The sequence below is a fragment of the Nasonia vitripennis genome, chromosome 1 (assembly GCF_009193385.2).
Source record: "Nasonia vitripennis strain AsymCx chromosome 1, Nvit_psr_1.1, whole genome shotgun sequence".
NCBI lineage: Eukaryota > Metazoa > Arthropoda > Insecta > Hymenoptera > Pteromalidae > Nasonia > Nasonia vitripennis.
The window spans coordinates 34,854,884-34,873,419 of NC_045757.1; the positions used below are offsets into that span (position 1 = coordinate 34,854,884).

General features: G+C 41.1%; 1 protein-coding gene across 6 annotated transcripts in view; it reads left to right on the forward strand.

Moving 5' to 3' along the window:
• LOC100123358 (trichohyalin) overlaps window positions 1-18,374 on the forward strand; it is a 34,452-nt gene extending 16,078 nt beyond the window's left edge. For 2 of the 6 annotated variants that reach the window (XM_031933701.2, XM_016982597.3), the window contains 17 exons: window positions 1,415-1,426; window positions 3,394-3,828; window positions 3,905-4,072; window positions 4,135-4,398; window positions 4,584-4,970; window positions 5,266-5,568; window positions 5,644-5,796; window positions 5,917-6,105; window positions 6,187-6,326; window positions 6,403-6,985; window positions 7,062-8,840; window positions 8,924-9,111; window positions 9,202-9,256; window positions 9,339-10,405; window positions 10,495-10,635; window positions 10,712-10,858; window positions 10,932-18,374. In XM_031933701.2, coding sequence (XP_031789561.1) covers window positions 1,415-1,426; window positions 3,394-3,828; window positions 3,905-4,072; window positions 4,135-4,398; window positions 4,584-4,970; window positions 5,266-5,568; window positions 5,644-5,796; window positions 5,917-6,105; window positions 6,187-6,326; window positions 6,403-6,985; window positions 7,062-8,840; window positions 8,924-9,111; window positions 9,202-9,256; window positions 9,339-9,374 — 4,692 coding nt within the window. In that variant the 3' untranslated portion in view covers window positions 9,375-10,405; window positions 10,495-10,635; window positions 10,712-10,858; window positions 10,932-18,374. The remainder of the gene's footprint in view (window positions 1-1,414; window positions 1,427-3,393; window positions 3,829-3,904; window positions 4,073-4,134; window positions 4,399-4,583; window positions 4,971-5,265; window positions 5,569-5,643; window positions 5,797-5,916; window positions 6,106-6,186; window positions 6,327-6,402; window positions 6,986-7,061; window positions 8,841-8,923; window positions 9,112-9,201; window positions 9,257-9,338; window positions 10,406-10,494; window positions 10,636-10,711; window positions 10,859-10,931) is intronic. The other 4 variants (XM_032596051.1, XM_008217237.4, XM_016982608.3 and 1 more) reach the window with 3 other exon arrangements.
• Window positions 18,375-18,536: the final 162 nt, after the last annotated feature.

The window sequence follows — 18,536 nt, forward strand, 5'->3', positions numbered from 1 at the left end:
TTGCATCAGGAATTTTAACGATGTTATTAATCAGTCGCGTATATATGACTTGTGCATATATCGAGACTATAAAGCAATAATTATTATCTGCAGGCCCTTAATTCTTTACGAAATTGCCGTGATAAACTTTTACGGGCCTCGACATTGCAGTGCCTTATTGATCTGGCCTCGTTTAACGAATAATAAATTCGAGGCATATGCAACATTTACAGTAACAGTGCGTGTGTAATATAACACCATTATATTGTTGCAGCGATCAGACCGACTCTTTAGGTTTGTCGCTTATACTTTTTTTTATTATAAATACTTGTATACCGTTAATAATAAATATGTACATAAAGAGTGTTCGATGTGTACTTCCAGTGTAACTGTAAAATGTAAAGAATTTTCTACTATAAATACTATAAAGCATGTTGTAAATCTCTCTAACGGATTGTAAAAAAATGGTGTAATATTTTTTGTATACTCTAAAAGCAAAGTTTTTATATGTGGGTTCCAAAGCCGATGTTGTTTACTCTGAATTATCGCAATTCAGACCCCTGTCTCTACATTCTCCGTGTATACCAAAAACATTTAATTTCATTCGAGAGTTATCCCAACATTTATACTTTAACTAAAACTTATATACTCGCATGCGGCATGTATTTATTTTCACTCTCTTTCTCTTTGTATCTGTAATGTTGAACATTTATTCATAAGTTAGCTGTGGTAACGTTGAGATAGCAATATAACCGTAAAATTTCCCTCGACTCTCGTAAGACGGCAGAATAATACTCGAGCTTAATAAAAAGTATAAGGTAGTATGCTGCCGTTATTAGCCCCCGTAGATTTGCTTTATACATCTATATCTGTAGCTGGTCGTTCCTGAGAATGATAAGATCCAATGATGCCTCGTTTGTACTTTATCTTCGCTCCAGCTTTTGTCCTTATACCGTCTCTTGGCGTTAATTAGCGAGAATACACAAGCCGAAGCGAAGATAAACTGCACCGAAACATGTATAATTGTTGTTGATACCCCCCCGTGTCCTCGTTGATGGTTGTTTGACTAGATTTTGTGCGATGACGATGATAATGTTTAAGTGTACGTTTATACGAATTAAATATATGTAAGTCGAAAGCTAGCAGCGACTGCTCGGCCTCGTCTCTGCTCTCTATATGATCCATATTACATATTACATATACTATCTGTACATATACTCTATTCTGTATATTCGATAACGATTTTCCGATCGTCGTCTCCCTGTACAATAACATCTATATTTTCTCTCTCTTTCTATCGATGTGTGTGTCTGTATACGCATGTGAATTGATATATATATATATTGAGAGCAGAGTCGCGAGGCCGGCGCGGCCGCTTATTCTGAGCATATAAAGCATATTCAATAAAAGCTGATAAGATCCCGATCCATTTTAGCTTACTGAGGAGGTAAGGATATCTCTCGCATCAGCACTGACGCACTTTTCCCACTGCGAGTCTCTCTACCTTTCCTACGTTTCCTCACTGCGAGTCGAACGTAACAAAGTTTCTTCTTAATAATTATCCGTAGTATATGCTCGTCTCTCTCTCTCTCTCTCTCTCTCTCTCTCTACTCACTATCGCGGGGCAAGACAAAAGCGTATGACTTGCTGCCGTTGTTATTATTATTTTTACTAAATTTTTTTTTCTTCATACATATATATGTGATTATGCGTCACCGCATATGTTTCATACAATGCAGATATTCACGCATCGTATCAAGGTCGCCATCATCAGTGTGTAGCTGGTTACATTCATGGGGGAGAACGATTATGTGTCATCGCTCTTATTATTAATAATACATATAGCTATATTACAATATCGACTTCTGTTCCTCGTGCTCCACGATTATTGTGATAGCAGCACGAAAAGCAGAGGTCCTGAATATCATGTCTACGCTCGAGAAGTCGTATGTATATATAGATCAGGTGACGCGACTTCCACAGCTCTAATCCATTCAACAATTCGAGTCGCACACCTGACGCTATATATATATACACGTGTATGTCTACCTCTCGAGCGTAGGCGCGTAGCTCATAACATATAGACTCGTTCGTCATCTCTCGCTCACTAGCTCATCTCGACGCGACTTTGATGAAAACTTTAACGGCCGCAAAATGTAACTTGGCTACGAACTGCTTATACGTGGAATAACATGTATAAGCAGTTGGTTCGCGGCAAAGTTGCAGCAATACTCCCTTATAATAACACACACACACACATATATATATAATTATATATGTTGTTAGTTTATAGAGCTAGCTGTAGACTTATATTACGTATTTTATATATATATATACACACGCCTTTGCTTCACGCGATAATCGTCGCGGCGCGTCCGCACATATTCATATGTATACCTCGTTCGCGCGATCAGCAAAAACAACAATACAACAGCCACAACAGGCATTATTCGAAATATATGACTCTCCTAGTTTATCATACCCATGTATACGCGTACGAGACATGCACACGATATTTCTCCGCTCCGCTTTCTCTATATATATCCTTTTCCCTTGTGCTTCAGTTCCGCCGCTTTTCCCGCATACAGTATACGGCGTTATATATTGAATTTGTCTTTACAATGGATTTTCTGAAATTGCTCGACTATATGTTGATACATGCGGGGGCGTTTGTATTGTCGCGCAGGGCAATATTGAATAGCGCGTACGTTGATTAAGACGGGATGTGTATTCTATACCGCAAAATTTTTAACGTACGTTTATTTTACAATTTTTTTTTTTTTCTTAAATTGGTAATAATTCTACTTTTCCGAGTCCTAAACGGCGTAAACACACGTAGAGATGATGAATGAACTTCTCCTCTAACGAATCCCCCCCCCCATACTCTCCCAAAATAAGATCCTTGTACCACAGAATACAGATCGAAAACTAAAATTATACTATTATACGGTCATTTATTATACGTTATTTAAATGGTCTGCCGCTGCATGCTATGCGTGAGCCCTGCCCGAGTATGACGACGTGCCATCAATTCGCCTCATGCCTCTCGTCGTCGTCTCTCTCTCTCTCTCTCTCTACTTCTTCTCTCTACTATATATATATATATATATATATATATATATATATATATATATATACAACAACAACAAACAACAACAACCACCTGCGCGCGCTGCATCTCAAGTCATCGCATAAAACACGTTCAACAAATGAAATAAAAAAGCGCGGGTTTTTTTTTTCAAAAAATTCCGACCGACAACAAACAAATCAGCTCATTTGCCAGAATCAGTATATAGGGATTTGATGTTGTTGAATAAAATGAGAAACAAAAAGGATAGTAGAAAAAAATGTATGCGAGGGGGAAGGGGGCAAGGTAGAGAACGCGGAGTTTCAAGCTCGAGTCTATGAAATAAGGAGGTGGCGTTCGGAGATCCCGGCATTCTGGACGAGGAGGAGGAGGAGGAGGATGAGGAGGAGGAGGAGGAGGAGGAGGATGAGATGTTCAGGGGCTTCAGGACTTACGAGCCCGGCGGCCCCGGCAGCGTCCCCATACTCGGGCGAGGCAGCGTCGTCGTCGACGATCTGGGCCTTGTCGCGTACCCGTCTTCGTGCTCGATCGACCGGCTAGTAGCAGACGCGAGGCAGACCTATCCTGGACAACAACCACGACTCTTTTCACAGCTCGACGAGTTGAGGACGGAGGTGCAGCGACGGGATCAGGAGATCCTCGCCATGTCCGCCAAGATGAAGACCCTCGAGGAGCAGCATCAGGATTACCAGCGACACATCGCCGTGCTCAAAGAGTCGCTCTGCGCCAAGGAGGAGCACTACAACATGCTCCAAGCCGACGTGAGTTTCTTTTTATCCTTAATCCTTATCCCTTCTATATGTTTGCCCTGTTTTTTCACTCACTCTCGTGCTCCAGGTCGAGGAGATGAGGCAGAGGCTCGAGGAGAAGAACCGGCTGATCGAGAAGAAGACCCAGCAGGCCCTGCAGGCCCAGCAGGAGCGCAATCGTTTCAACACCGAGCTGACGGAGCTCAAGGACCACATGGACATCAAGGACCGCAAGATCAACGTGCTCCAGCGAAAGGTATGCGCTCTTTAACCCACTTCCTTGAACGCACGCCTCAGCTCGCCCTGAACCACCCTCAGATCGAAAACCTGGAAGACCTGCTGAAGGAGAAGGACAACCAGGTGGACATGGCGAGGGCTCGGCTCACGGCGATGCAGGCTCACCACTGCAGCAGCGAGGGCGCGCTCAGTAGTCTCGAAGAGGCGATAGGCGACAAGGAGAAACAAATGGCCCAGCTGAGGGAGCAGCGGGATCGAGCCGAGCAGGAGAAACAGGAGGAGCGAGAGCTTCACGAGCGCGAAATCGCCGAGTACAAGATGAAGATTCACACGCTCGAGTCCGAGGTATAACGTTGTATTCGTTTATTTTCAACGTTCGCGCGGTGAATAAGTGAATATCTCAATAGAATTTATTCACTCGCATGAATAATAAAATCTTGGAGCACGAGAAGCACGAAGCCATTGCACTCGGTTTGCCTTTCCCCGCGCGAGGGACTTTTCTTTGAATTACCTTGGAAAATCAATAACAGGTAGAGAAGCTCAGCGCACGAGTGGAGCGAGCCCAAGCGGAGAAGGACCGTCTGGAAGCCAAGCTCGAGAGTTCCCAGTCCGAGCTGGGCAAGAGCAAGGCCGAGCTGGACAAGGCCGCTTCCGAGGTGGGCCGCAGCGGCGCAGACTGGGAGGCTGCCAAGCAGAGACTGACCCGACTGGAGCTCGAGAACGAGAGGCTCAGGCACGAGGTCGAGAGGTCCCAGTCGAGCTATGGCCGCGCCATCAACTCCACCCAGGAGATGGACAGGATCCAGGAACGCGCCGAGAAGTCCAACTCCGAGCTGAGGAGAGCTCAGGCCGAGCTGCGCGTCACTCAGGCCGACAACGAAAGGGCCCGAGCTGAGGTCGCTGCTCTTCAGGAGAAGGTGCGACTTTTTAAACTTTCATGCCGGCCGCGGATCGATATAGTCGATAGTATGACACGCCGTTGGGTATATAGGGCAGAGCGTTTGAATTTGTTCGAGTGTTATGAATTGATCATTGTCTCCGTCGCGTGTAATTCTAAAATTGAAAGGGTCACTCCGAGTCAACGACAGACTATCGATTGGGCTAACCGAGTATAGCCGGGGATTCGATGAATACTTAAAGGATCGATCGCAATTAGAGAGAGAGAGAGAGATAGAGAGAGAGAGAGAGAGAGAGCAATTCCAATCGTTGCAGGTCGAGAAGAGTCAGGGCGAGGTGTACCGGCTCAAGGCTCGTCTGGAGAACGCCCAGAGCGAGCAGGAGAGCCTGAGGGAAGAGTACGACCGCGCCCAGGCTTCCGTGGCTCGACTGCATTCCGAGAGGGACAAGGCCGTGGGCGAGCTCGAGAAGGCCCAGGAGGAGCTTGAGAGAACTCAGGCGACCCTCGGCAAGGCCCAGCTGCAGCAGGACAAGCTCCAGAACATGCTCGACAAGACACAGACCGAGGTCGACAAGCTGCAGGAGCGGCTTGAGAAGGCCCAGGCTGAGATCAGGAGGGTGAGCGTCTTTGCGCTATTTCGCGAGATCAATTATGCACGATGCGCAGTTGACTAATTGATTGATTTGCTTCAGATGCAAATGGAGAAGGAGAAGCAGATCTACGACTCGGAGAACCTGCAGAGCCAGCTGGACAAGACGCACGGCCAGATCAATAGGATGCAGAAAGAGCGGGAGACCATACAGCTCGAGGTCGATCGGCTTCAGGACAAGTACGAGAAAGCTCAGGTAGGAATGGAATTCTTTATTACTTCGACCGATCGATGCCAACTATGCCATCGCTATCGATTCGAGCGCTAGGTTCGCGGAACTATTTTTAAGTCGCGCTCTCTTCAATGTTTCATGCAGACCATCATGCAAAGACTGCAAAAGGAGAGAGACAGCTTCCACGAAGAGATGGAGAAACTCCAGGAGAGGGTGGAGTTCCACCAGAGCCAGATCGCCAAGTTGCAGAGGGAGAAGGAGAACGTGCTCTCGGAGCTGGATCTCGTCAAAGATCGTTGGGAAAAGGCACACAATGCTCAGCAGAAACTGGCGGTGAGTAATCGTAGATTTGTCAAATACGAGAACTGCTTTTTTTCAGTACAGGTCAGTTGAAAAGTATGGCATTTTTTGCAGCTCGAACGGGACGACGCGCTAACAGAAGTGGACATTTTGAAGGACAAGCTGGAGAAGGCACAGTACACGTTGAGCAAGGCTCAGGAGGAGAAGGAGAATGCAAGCAAGGAGTTCGACAAAATACTGGAGAAGTATGACAGGTAAGACTTTTTCAACAGGCTTTCGAATTCAATGCGCCATAGTCGATCATTCCATAATTTTTTCGTCACTTCTCAGAGCTCAGAGCGAGGTGTACAGACTGCAGAACAAGATCGAGGTAATGGAGGCCGACAAGGACCGCTTGGAGCTGGAAACTGAGAAACAACAGATGCTTGCGAGCAAGAGTCGCGAAGAGGCGCGCAAGGCACAGGAAGAACTGGCTCGAGTCCAGGAGCTCTACGAGCGCGCAGCACTACAGCTGAGCCGCACGAAAGAGCACGAGGAAAAGTCGAAGGACGAACTGGACAGACTGACCGTCGACCTGGATATGGCACGCGAGCGCTTCGACAAGAGCCAGATTGAGATGCGCCGGCTGCAAAGCGAACGCGAAAAGCTGCTTGCGGACAACGAGAGGCTGAGCTTCGAGCTGGAACGTGCCCAGTCGCAGCTGGCTAAAGCTCAGGCGGCGACGGACAAGAGTCAGGAAGAGCTCGGTAGGATGCAACTGGAGATCGAGAAGATGTACGAGAAGCACGACCGGCAGCAGGCAGAGGTACGCAAGGCACAGTCCGAAGCCGAGAGACTGAGGCAGGAAGCCGAGAATGCCAGGGAGGAGGTAGAGCGCTATGCCGCGAGGTTCGGCAAGCGCGAGGAGAGCTTGGTAAGTTTATTCATGAATACATTTGATAAGTCTTGTCTGAATCCACGTAACTCAAACTTAACTTTTTAACGAGCAGCGCATGAAGGAGGAGCACGAGCGTCTGAAGTTGGAGTGCGATCGTCTGCGGGACCGATTAGAAAAGGCCACTGCCGAGCTGGAACGATCGCGACGCACCGAGCGAGAATTCGAGACTCGGTCGGAGAGCCGCATGGGCAAGTACGCACTGGAACAGGAGGTCGAGCGGTTGCGCGAACGCTTGGAGAGTAGGGAGGCCGAACTCAAGCGCAGCCAGAACCATGCCCAGGAGCTAGAGCAGCGCTATCACGAGCTGCAGCTTCAGCTCGAGCGAACCCGAGAAGAGGCGGCCAAAATGCAGCAAGCTCAAGAGAGGAACAAGCAGGAGCAGGAGCGAGCTCGCATCGAGGCCGAGAAGCTCAAGGATCGGTACGACAAGCTCAAAGCCAAGGCCGATGCGCTGGAGGCTGATAACGAGAAGCTCAGGGTAGAAATCGTCAGGTTGGAGAGGCTCATGCAGACCGAGGGCAAGACCAGATCCGAGAGCGCGAGCATAGAAGTAGAACGACTACGCGCCAGCCTAGAGAAGGCCATCACGGCGCGCGACCAAGTCGAGCTCGAGGCAGGACAGCTGGCAAAGGAACTGGAGAAGAGCGCGCAACTGATCAACCAGAAGCAGGAGGAGATCAATCAGAGCAAGAAGGAACACGAGCGTCTCCTGACCGAGGCAAACCTGCTAAAAGAGGAGCGCGATGCCGTGAGAACGGAACTGCGCCGTTCCCAGCAGGTCCAGCAGGCCCAAGGAAACGAGGAGATCGCGCGGCTACACCAAGAACTGCAGGTAGCCCAGCGCGAACGAGACAAGATGGCCGCGATCCTGGAGAACCGCGAAAAGCACGCGGAGAAGATCGAGAAGGCCAAGGAGAAGCTCGAGAGCGAGACCAAGCATCTGGAGATGGAGAGGGACCAGCTAGTCATTCAGCTGGAAAAGTCGCAGGACATGCTGATGAACTTCCAGCAGGAACTGAACGCCAGCGAGGCCGAGTGCAAGAAGCACACCGACGAGATCCGACGATTGCAAATGATGCAGCAGCAACGAGGCCAGCAGCAGAGCGCCGAATCCATGGTGGAGGTGCAGCGCTTGACACAGCAGGTCCAGACGTTGACGAATCAGGTCGGTGCGTTGACGCAGAACCTGACGAAAGAGCGACAGAGGGCCGAGGCTGCGGAGAAGCGACTGCAAGAGGGACTGTCCCAGGGCCAACAGCCACAGAATCAGCAGCAGCTGGAGCAGTGGCAGAGGCAGCTGGACATGGAGAAGCAAAGGGCCGAGCAGGCAGAAAAGAAGGTTCAGACGGCGGAGAGGCAACTGCACGCGCATCAACAACAAATCCAGCAGATGCAGCAACAGATGCAGGCGCAAGCACAAGGACAACAGGGCCAGGCAGGAGCGAACGCCGCGGAGGCCCAGAGACTGAGACAAGAGTTGCAAAAGGCGAAGGAAGAGGTTCAGCAAGCTGTAGTGGAACGAGAGAGATTCCAGGCGCAAATCGAAATGCTCTGCCAGGAGCTGCAACAAAGCCAGTTCGCACTGCACGAGGCGAACAACAAGCTGCAGTCCAGTCAAGCGAAGATGGGCGTGGATGCTAATCAAGGCAGGCAGATAGAGGAGCAGAGAAGACAAGTTGAGCAACAGAGACAGCAGGTTGAGGAGAAAGCGAAGAACGTTGACGCTAAAGCGAGAGCTATTGACGAAAAGGAGAGGATGCTTCAGAACCTCGACCAAGAACTTAAGAAACGAAAGGCGAAAATGGACCAGTTGGAGCAGCAACTCCAAAAGGTAATCGAAAGCTCTTGACGGTCAAAAAAGGCTTTTCTAAATGACTGTTAAATGTGTGATTAACTCTAACGTTCTTTTCGCAGAGCGGAGGATCGCCAGACAAAAGACTGGCCGAATTACAAAAGACACTGGAGGGCGCTGAGAGGGAACTTGAGAAGGCGAGGGAGGAGGCCAAGAAAAGTACCCATGAGACGGAGAGATTATTACAACTCGTGCAGATGTCTCAGGAGGAGCAAAATTCTAAAGAAAAGCAAATACGAGATCTTCAAGAGTCAGTATTTTTCATTATCGTTGTAATGTGAGAGGCCACTTTTGGACTCTAGAAATCGTTTCTAAACTATCATGTTTATTTTTCTTGCAGAGCACTCAAAGCCGCACAAGCAAAACTAAAAGCTACAGCAGCACAGCAACAAGAGGTCAGTATATAAAAATTTTTGTTCGGTAAAAAAGTAGATGAATTGCCAGCCATTCTAACGATGACTTTATTTTATTCAACAGGCGGGACCCGCCGGTTTCTTAAAAAGCTTCTTTTAAGTTCGCCCTTGTCGGAGGCAACTTCTACTTTCTTTTATTAGTACAATTTACAAGTTTTTAAATTTGAGAGCATTGAGTGTGGCCAAATACAGACAAGAGCAGAGCTCAAAAGTCAAATATAAAAAGACTATGTAAGACTAAAAGTAAATAAGATATATTCGTCGGATACAACGGATTAGCTATTCAGCTGAAAAGTTTATGATACATGTAATCTATAATCAGCGAAGGCTATGGACCACTTTGTTGAGGTAGATAGACAAAAAATAAGTTGGCGAGACAGCGGAGATTAAAAAAACTTGTTGAATAATGTTGACAAATACGTAAATAGTTGGAAACTAAAATTGGACATTTGAATAGAGCTGAAGGAAGAGGGTACAGAAAAAAGAACAACAAAAAATACTGTTATTCTTGTGCTTTAGATTCTCAATTCACGATTCACCCTTATCTCAGTTATTCATCAATTATCATTTGTACATACGCGCATACAAATTCTTTAAGATGAATTGAACGTCGGTAAGATGTTAATATATACGGCTGCATAGATATTATGAGACATGACTAAACTGTGTAAAGTTCTTTGACGAAAGGCGTTCAAGAGAGCTGACCAAGACGAAGTGTGGAAAGACACGATGGGCCTGTTAGATCAATTAAAGAAATTAGTAAACCATTAGATATCGGACGCAATGAAAGGATGCAATAATGAGCAAAAATATGTGTAGATTGACATTGTATCCTTTTCCCGCTGAATGTTGAAAATACAGAGAAAAAATGTATAGATATAGTAGCTAAAAAGAAACGTATGGAACGATAGACAGCTGATAAAGTCAGATGCAACTATGATCCTGAATAGCATTAGTTTTATTTTAAATTAGAAGATCGTGTTCAGTAATTTTGAAGGATGAATGATAAAAATAGTTACTAAACGAATTATTAACGATATAATCACAGCGGTCGTCATTGGCGTAGACAAACACAAGTAATGACTATAACGCTAAAAGCATTGTTCATCAAATTCGAGTATTTTCGAATGGGTAAGCAAAAGTCAATAACGTCGATTCTGCAGCCTTCGAAATTGAATTTTTGAAAAATAATCATGTCTAATTTTCTCTATTCTTTTCAGTATTTATTGGCACAAATTATGTTCCGGAACATTTTGCAAAACTGTGGTATAGAAGATGACAAGCTTGAGCTTGACTACACAAATGTGCAACACAGACCAGATATAATACAATTGGTGACGCGGAGTTAAGATAAACGAATGGTAATCCCAGAATATGCCTTTGTGATCGTACAAGTAATTTATTTTATAAAGTACTTATTTTTCTCTTGCGTTTTAGGTGAACAATTTTGCTTCTGAAGTTGCTGGGCGGTAATTTCGAGTTTCATATTCTCGTCATTGTTCCAATATTTGGAACGCTCTGAATATGAGAATTACGAGATGTACTAGATAAAACTAGAATTTCATGGATAGAATGTAATTATTTGTAAGTATTAAAGACTATCAAGCTCAATAGTCGTAAAAATAAAGAATATCGTAAAGTTTTGTTTGTATCTTAGGCCAATTAGCAGTTGAATCAACAGAGAATGGATCTACTGACAGTAATGTATCAAGTATCAAGAGACTTCTGACAACAGAGCAGAGACCACAAATCGTTACCACAAATTCGAATATTGTTATGTTGCAATCATGTTTTTTTTTGTAATATATTCTGTGATTTTAGAAAAGCTAGGGTATTTTTAGGAAATAGTGACTTGATCAAACTGTAAGCCTCACGTATATTCTATGGGTCTCGTCTTAAATCATCGGTATTAAATAGCGCAAGACACGACACATTTTATTGACTAGGGAGACGTACTAATGTGCTACACTTTGACGATATTGCTCTTTTACTCTATCATGTTCTTCTTACGTATTGATAAGGTGCGATCGTTGATGCACCATCATTAAATATATATAATATAAATACACTTAAAAAACAAAAGGCTGATACACTTTTTTCAAGTTCAATTAAACGAAAGCCGCATCTTAATAATGCAATAAATCTGATGAACCAAATTAATAATCTTATGCATTGTATGTAAGATCAAACACATGAAATTTTGAATCCGCTGTCTCAGTATTCACATCTGTAAGATACTGCAAACACAAAACCTGATTTTATAAGTTCTTAAAACACATGCCGTAAGATATGAAGTAATAGGTTTGCTTATTTTGCATATTCTTATAAATGCACGATTCACTCGAGCTTAGTGAAACGTTAATCAGATTTATAATAAAAGTGGCGTAACACTAAATCTAATCTCAAGTCATACTGCTCAGACGACAATTTTTTCTCACATCGAACGAACGTATATACATTATACTCGGCTTAAAAAAACACTGCAACTTTTTATTACGTGGTCCAAAAGTAAAGACAAAACATAAAGAGAATTTAAAGGGATAATAAAAACAGGATAAAAATATTCAGATATAGATAAACAAAGTGTATTATGCAATGTACGATTAGGTGATCATCTACATATATAAGTAAAAGTACTAAGGAGTGATACCGTAAGGAGGTCATACCTATCGCAAAAATAAGTCTAGTCATATAGACACACGGGCACAGAGAGAAACTGTCTCGTAAATATTACTGAACTTTTATTTTGGAGCGAGGGCACTGCCGAATTACGATGCCAATAAATTTTTATTGTGTTTCATCACGAGTCGTTAATTTTGACGTCGTTTGAAGTTTTATTCCACAGTGCGTCAGAAATAGATGTTTTACGGACTATTGACACAAATGAATGTCTTCGCAAATCTAATGATTTTTTGCCACTATCATTTTGAATTGGGGTACCGAGTAATAATTGGCAGACTTTTTCTCTCTGTGCAGGACAAAGGAAAGGAATCCGCACACGCGCGTTCCGGCTTACTATTAATATATTTTTTTTAACTAAACAAATTTTCATATGATAACCAAACATAAGCCACACATAATCACATATTTTACACTTACGACAACACATCCGCCATATCAAATACCCAAAATGCCTGCTTTTCTTATAACACAAAAAAAAATACGATATATAATAAATTATAGTATGAAAAAAAAAACTTTTACGAATATCCAATAAGTATCTAAACGAAAATTACAATTATACTGATAGCATTGTATGATATGCAACAGCGCATCAATGATTCGTGCACAAAACTTAATGTTAAAACGAATGATGAAAAATTACAATGACGTCAAAACGGTATCGATCTGCGCGCGTTTGTATTCGGGGGTGAAAAAATACCAGCAGCTTATTTCCTGTACTTTTAGTGAGAGCACAATTTAACAATCCAGTATTTAGATTAATCTTTTTTTTCGCGAACAAATCGTTTAGATCGAAAAGTTGATATGTAAACACACAAGAGTGATTCAATGTATAATCATTTGCAAAAGAAAATCAGCTGCAATCAGCGACATACAAATCAGACTATTTAGTCTAAAGATTTTCTATCGAAAGAATAGAAATACAAACTCCTTTATCTTTTTGATGATTTTTCCATTTGGTGATGAATTCAACACACCTATATACGATGATATTTAGTTTAAATCAATTACAATGAAATGAAACAGAGCTATGCGAGCTATAGAATAATAATTGGATACGACTATGCTTTTGCATAGAGATGAAAGAAAAGTCGTGTATTTTTTTGAAATTTCTGATCTCGGGTCCAAATGTCGTCATTGTACAGTTCAAATATGCTATATATAAATATGTACACAGCTACACTCACGTGCACAAACATATACTCACGCATTCATACACCGAAAGAACACCTACAGACATAGAGACAGACATTATATACGATGTATAGTCGAAGGTATGAACAAACAAAATGTATTAGGGCGCGTTAATTAAGCAATATATATGTGTGATTGATGCAGAATCTGTGCATACCAAGTGTTTTATTGGCGCGAAACGCGGAATGGTTACTAAAACGTATTCAATGGTATAGGCGATGACAGTTTTATCAAGTCCTGGGGCGGTGCACGTTTTGCGGTGAATATTTGTTCAATTACATTGATTAATGGTATATTATATATGATAAAAAGCGTAACGATATAAAACAAAGCTACGAGTAAGTTATTGTAATTGAGAGTGTTGTCGAAAGCTCACAAAAGTAAATGCAAAACGATTATTGCAGTGTACTCGGTACAGAGGAGAGGGTGATGCCGACTTGTTCTCACGATGACAATAATGACCGTTCGTTCGTTCATTTTTTTCGCGAGTTTAGTGTGTCTGTGTGTGTGTGTGTGTGTGTGTGAGTCACACAGCGCGTGGAATTCGAGATGACTATGTATTGTTATTCAATGAAAATGCATAAGTTTTTGCGTCATTCGCGAGAGAAATGTATCTACACTCTCCAACGGTTATGCTAAATATATGATTGAAAATAAAAACACGCCCGCGAGTTTATTGTAAATATGACTTCAGCCTCTATAACGTAACGTTATTAACGTATGAGAGACGAGCAACGGAAATAAATGAGTTTTAGCGCAAGAAGCAATGATTGTCGGGAATATAAAAATAAAGGCGTTTTTCTTTTTTGTCATAATTACGTGTACAAATGTACGAGAGAACAAAGTGCGTATGTAATGGGCGGTACTTTGCAAGCTTTTGCATTAGATTTTTATTTCGACACCGGAGAAAGAGATATGTTGTAGCACACGTGTGGGAAATAGGCGCGATTAGCAAGCCCAAGCGAGATCTAAACAAGTCCAAGCAGAGTAGCTATAGATAACAATAAGTATAGATATACATAAAACAAATTATAAATATAGCGTATAAATATTGTAAGTAAATGTTGAAGTTATAACGACTACTTCCTTGATCTCCTCTATAGATCACGTTTATTTCCGACAAAGAGCAGCTGCTGATGATGATATAAAAAAAAATATATATATATATAAATAAATAAACGCATGCGGGCACGCGCGCGAGTGCTGCCTGAATGAGAGCGAGATGAAAAAAATGCGAATATCTATATAGTTTTCTGTTTTCCATATATATGAGATATCGTTGAATATGAAACTGCGAAGACTTTAAAAATTTTAACGAGGCGAGCCTAAGCGCAAATACCCGATTTTGACGTAACATGTAAATATACCAAAGAGAAAACCGAATGCGGTGGAATATCTGAGTGTTTTTCAGTTATGGAAATATTGAGCGAGGTGCATAAGAGAAAAGAGAAGCTGCATAGTAGATGACACGGTTTTGCGTGAGCGCGCGAGTTGTGCATATAAGAAACACTATTAATGATTATATACATATATACATATTTAATGTCACCGTCATATCAAGCCTATATCAACGTGTTACGTCGTGATAATCTTAAGAAGTTAATTATAAATATATCGTTATCGAACTATAAAATTGTTGAATGAGTATAAGCGTTTTTGTTGTCGTTTGTCACTCTCGTTTGCAGCAGCCGGTAGAGTCATAAAAACCAGAAAGCAAAAAAAAAAAAAAAAATTAAGAAAAAATCGTATAAGCATATAGGGTTTTGATGCATTTCGTCTTGCAACTCGATCTTCCCTCTTTCCGTCGTCGGTTCTCCTATCGATATTTTGCTTTCAAATTATCCTTGCATTTCGCCACGAATGACATGAACGACGCGTTGTTTTATCATCGCTAAAGGAATTGTATACCGGAGATGTCTCGTACGTGTATAGCCTAAAGACTTGCAAATTTCGAGGAGAAGATCGACTCGACAAGGTCAAATGCGCGACTTACTCAGCTGTCGGGGAATTGCGTCTGACGATGATGATGATGATAGCGAAGCTGAACGTTTACGTAGGGAAAACAAAAAATTTTGTGAATATGCGAAAGAATCTCGAGAGTGAGTGAGGCGAGATTTTCATTGAATTTCTTGTTGACTCGTAATAACAATTATTATTAAAAATTATCATGATAATAATAATATATTATATTAATGATAACGTTAATAATGAAAACAATAATAACATAATGATATATTAAAAGTAATAAGAAAAAAATATATTAATATTACTAATTACAATAATATGAATGAATTAATATATTAATATAATGAAAATATAAACAGATGTAGAGTCAAAAATTTGTCTTCGGATCGTGTCGTAGAGGCGAAAATTCATTTGAATCAATGTGTATATCATTGAGCGAAAGACAGAGCGAGAGATACGGAGGTGGCAAAAATACTGCGAACATTTTTGCATACTTTATATACGTCCGTTATAATTCTTCAGCCGTTACCTCTTATATACGATTGCACCTTTATCTCGCCGAGAGTCCCATTTAGGTAGAGACGAAGCAAAAGAGAGAAAGAGAAAACTGGCAGTAGGTACACAAAATAGTTTCTCATTATCGTTATACCTCTACATCATTATTATATGACTATACTTTATTTTTTATTATTCCAACGTCGAGAAATAGAGAGAAAGTTTTAATGTTACATGTTATATCAAAATCTGCGTTGATGATTCTGTAAAAGATTGTAAATACGCCCGAAACAACGTATTCCCATATATATTGATCTTTTTGATGACTGCACCGCTCTATACAACAAAATACATTATACTGCTAAATAAAGTCCACGTTTCATTCCATGCACGTTGTTAATTTCAACAAATTCGACATTCTATACTCCTCTCACATTAAACGATATAAATAACTATTATTTCTATAATTTTTTTTTCATGATTTTCGGCACAGATATACTCTATCTATACTCGTATCTACTCCAAATCTGTAAAGTCAACTCGAAAAGCGCGCGAATGACGCTCTTTATTGTAAAATAGTACAAAGAAAATAAGTAGCGTGAAAAAGAACGTTGAGAATGAGTTACAATTATACGTAGTTTACCATTATTATAGACTATTACCACTACTACTTGCTCGTTTCAGTTTTTGTATAAACGAAAAGAAGAAAAAATACACAACAATTATATCGCTTCGTTGAACAGATATACACACACACCGGCTCCATAATTTAGATTTTTTATACAACGTCCTCTTTTAGATAATGTCGGTCACGATCACTCTCCGCATTGTTGCAATGAAAACCTCGAGGTGTTTTTAACGGAGTCGTGACCGGATTATCTCGACAACTCTAATACGTTCGCATTGCGTCATTCCCCGAATAACTACTATGGACTGCTTTAATTTGTACATTTATTCTTATCTCGTCGATGAGACTCGAGCGCGAGTGTTATATATACATTCGGGAGCCGAATGAGAGGAAAATTTTTGTAACTTCGATCCACGTTACATTCGGTACTCTATCTCTCTCTATTCCATTTTTCATAATTCCCTCTCTATACATAATATATTATGTGTATATAAGTATCTTAATAACACGATTGTCACGATAACAAAGATTAGTGTACACATAAGTTCAGAAAACGACACATCACACACGTACTACTCACACAGGCATTAATGTACATATATTCAGAGACTAAAATCGAGTATAAAAAGCACTACCTATCGACTAAATGACGCTAGACTTATATACATATAAAAAATAATGATGATGATGGTCACGATGAGATTATTGTATAGTTGATGGCTAACGCGTGTACCATCTCTGAGAGGAATATACATATAAATAAATGACACGCGGTGTGTATCTCCAACGCCTACTCTATACTTCAAATGCAATTAATGATATTCAGATAAACTGTGCGTGCAGCGATGTGTTATCGTGAGAAAAATGAAAAAGAAATCTACACTTGACTCATTTAGGCTTAAATTGTAGTCTGTAAGCGTATACGGAGTATTCAAGCTAACGAAACAAAAAAATTACCGAACAAAAGAGTGAAAAAAAAATATTAAGAAAAAAAAATTTGTTGTTGCAACTGCCATGCTGTGTGCCATTATATACTTACGCGAGTCACGATTGTTGTATAAGGAAAAAAAAGTATTACCTACAACAACAAAATAAAACTATTTACTGCTACTCATCTCGTCTCTCTGTGAACTTGTGCACTTTAAGAAATTAATGCGAAGAATTTAAACTTATTGAACGTGAATTCACGAGATACGTCAATTTGCGTCGATCGTCATATCCTGTTGAGCTGATGATATATCGTTAAATTGAAAAAAAAATATATATATATAAAAAATACAAACACAAATGGTTGTCCTTCGATTTCGCGATGCTACTTGTAACTGCAGTTATTTTCTGTGTATAGATTACACGGATGGTTCGAGAGTTTCATTGCGTATTCGATATTATTTATTTTGATGCGCTCTATATTATAAAAAAAAAAATTAAAAATTAAAAACTGGCGTGCGATTGCAGTTGAGTGAATGATTATGAAGAAGTATCGCATTCAAATTATACGGAACAAAGCTTGGAAAGCCAGACACCCACCCACACACACACACACACACACATACACTTACACACAAACGTTTACACGTGCACGATTTGTAGATTTTCTTTACATCCCAAATTAACGAAGAGATGTATAAATTTCATTGAGACAATAAGTATATTGGAATTATTATCGGAAAATCTGATAAAAAAACGAAGAAAATAATTATCGATCGTAAGAAAGATTAAAGATTCGATATAGTCGCACGTGTAAACGTGTATATATATACATACCCATCGTGCTTATCCAACGATTGTAACGTTTTTTTTTTAATATCTGAACGTCGTTCCCTGAACAGCTCAGGTTCATAAAGAGAAAAAAAAAGAGAAAAAAAGGAAGATTATGCATTATTCGTATTTAAAATATAGTTGGCAAAACTACGGAGCACTTGTGTATTGATATGTGTATAATTAACAAGGGAAAAAAAACAACTAAAAAATCGTTGATTAATCATTATAGATTTCAAGCACAACAAAGATTAGTAGGGCCAGGCACAATAAAATTCGGCCAATACGTTGTAGACAGCGATCTTTTAGAGCGGCAAGTCATATAAGTCTAACTATAGGTAATGATGATATTAAATAAATGCATATTGTCTATTGTCATTTCGAGATAGTTTTATTGGTATACATTTCCTATCTACAAACCTCGCTCTCTCGCAGCTTAATTGCGTTTGGAACACGATCGTCGCGTCGATGCTTGCGAAACAATAGCTCACCAGTACCGCGAAAGTCATGATTATTTGGTTATTCAGTCGGAGAAGCTAA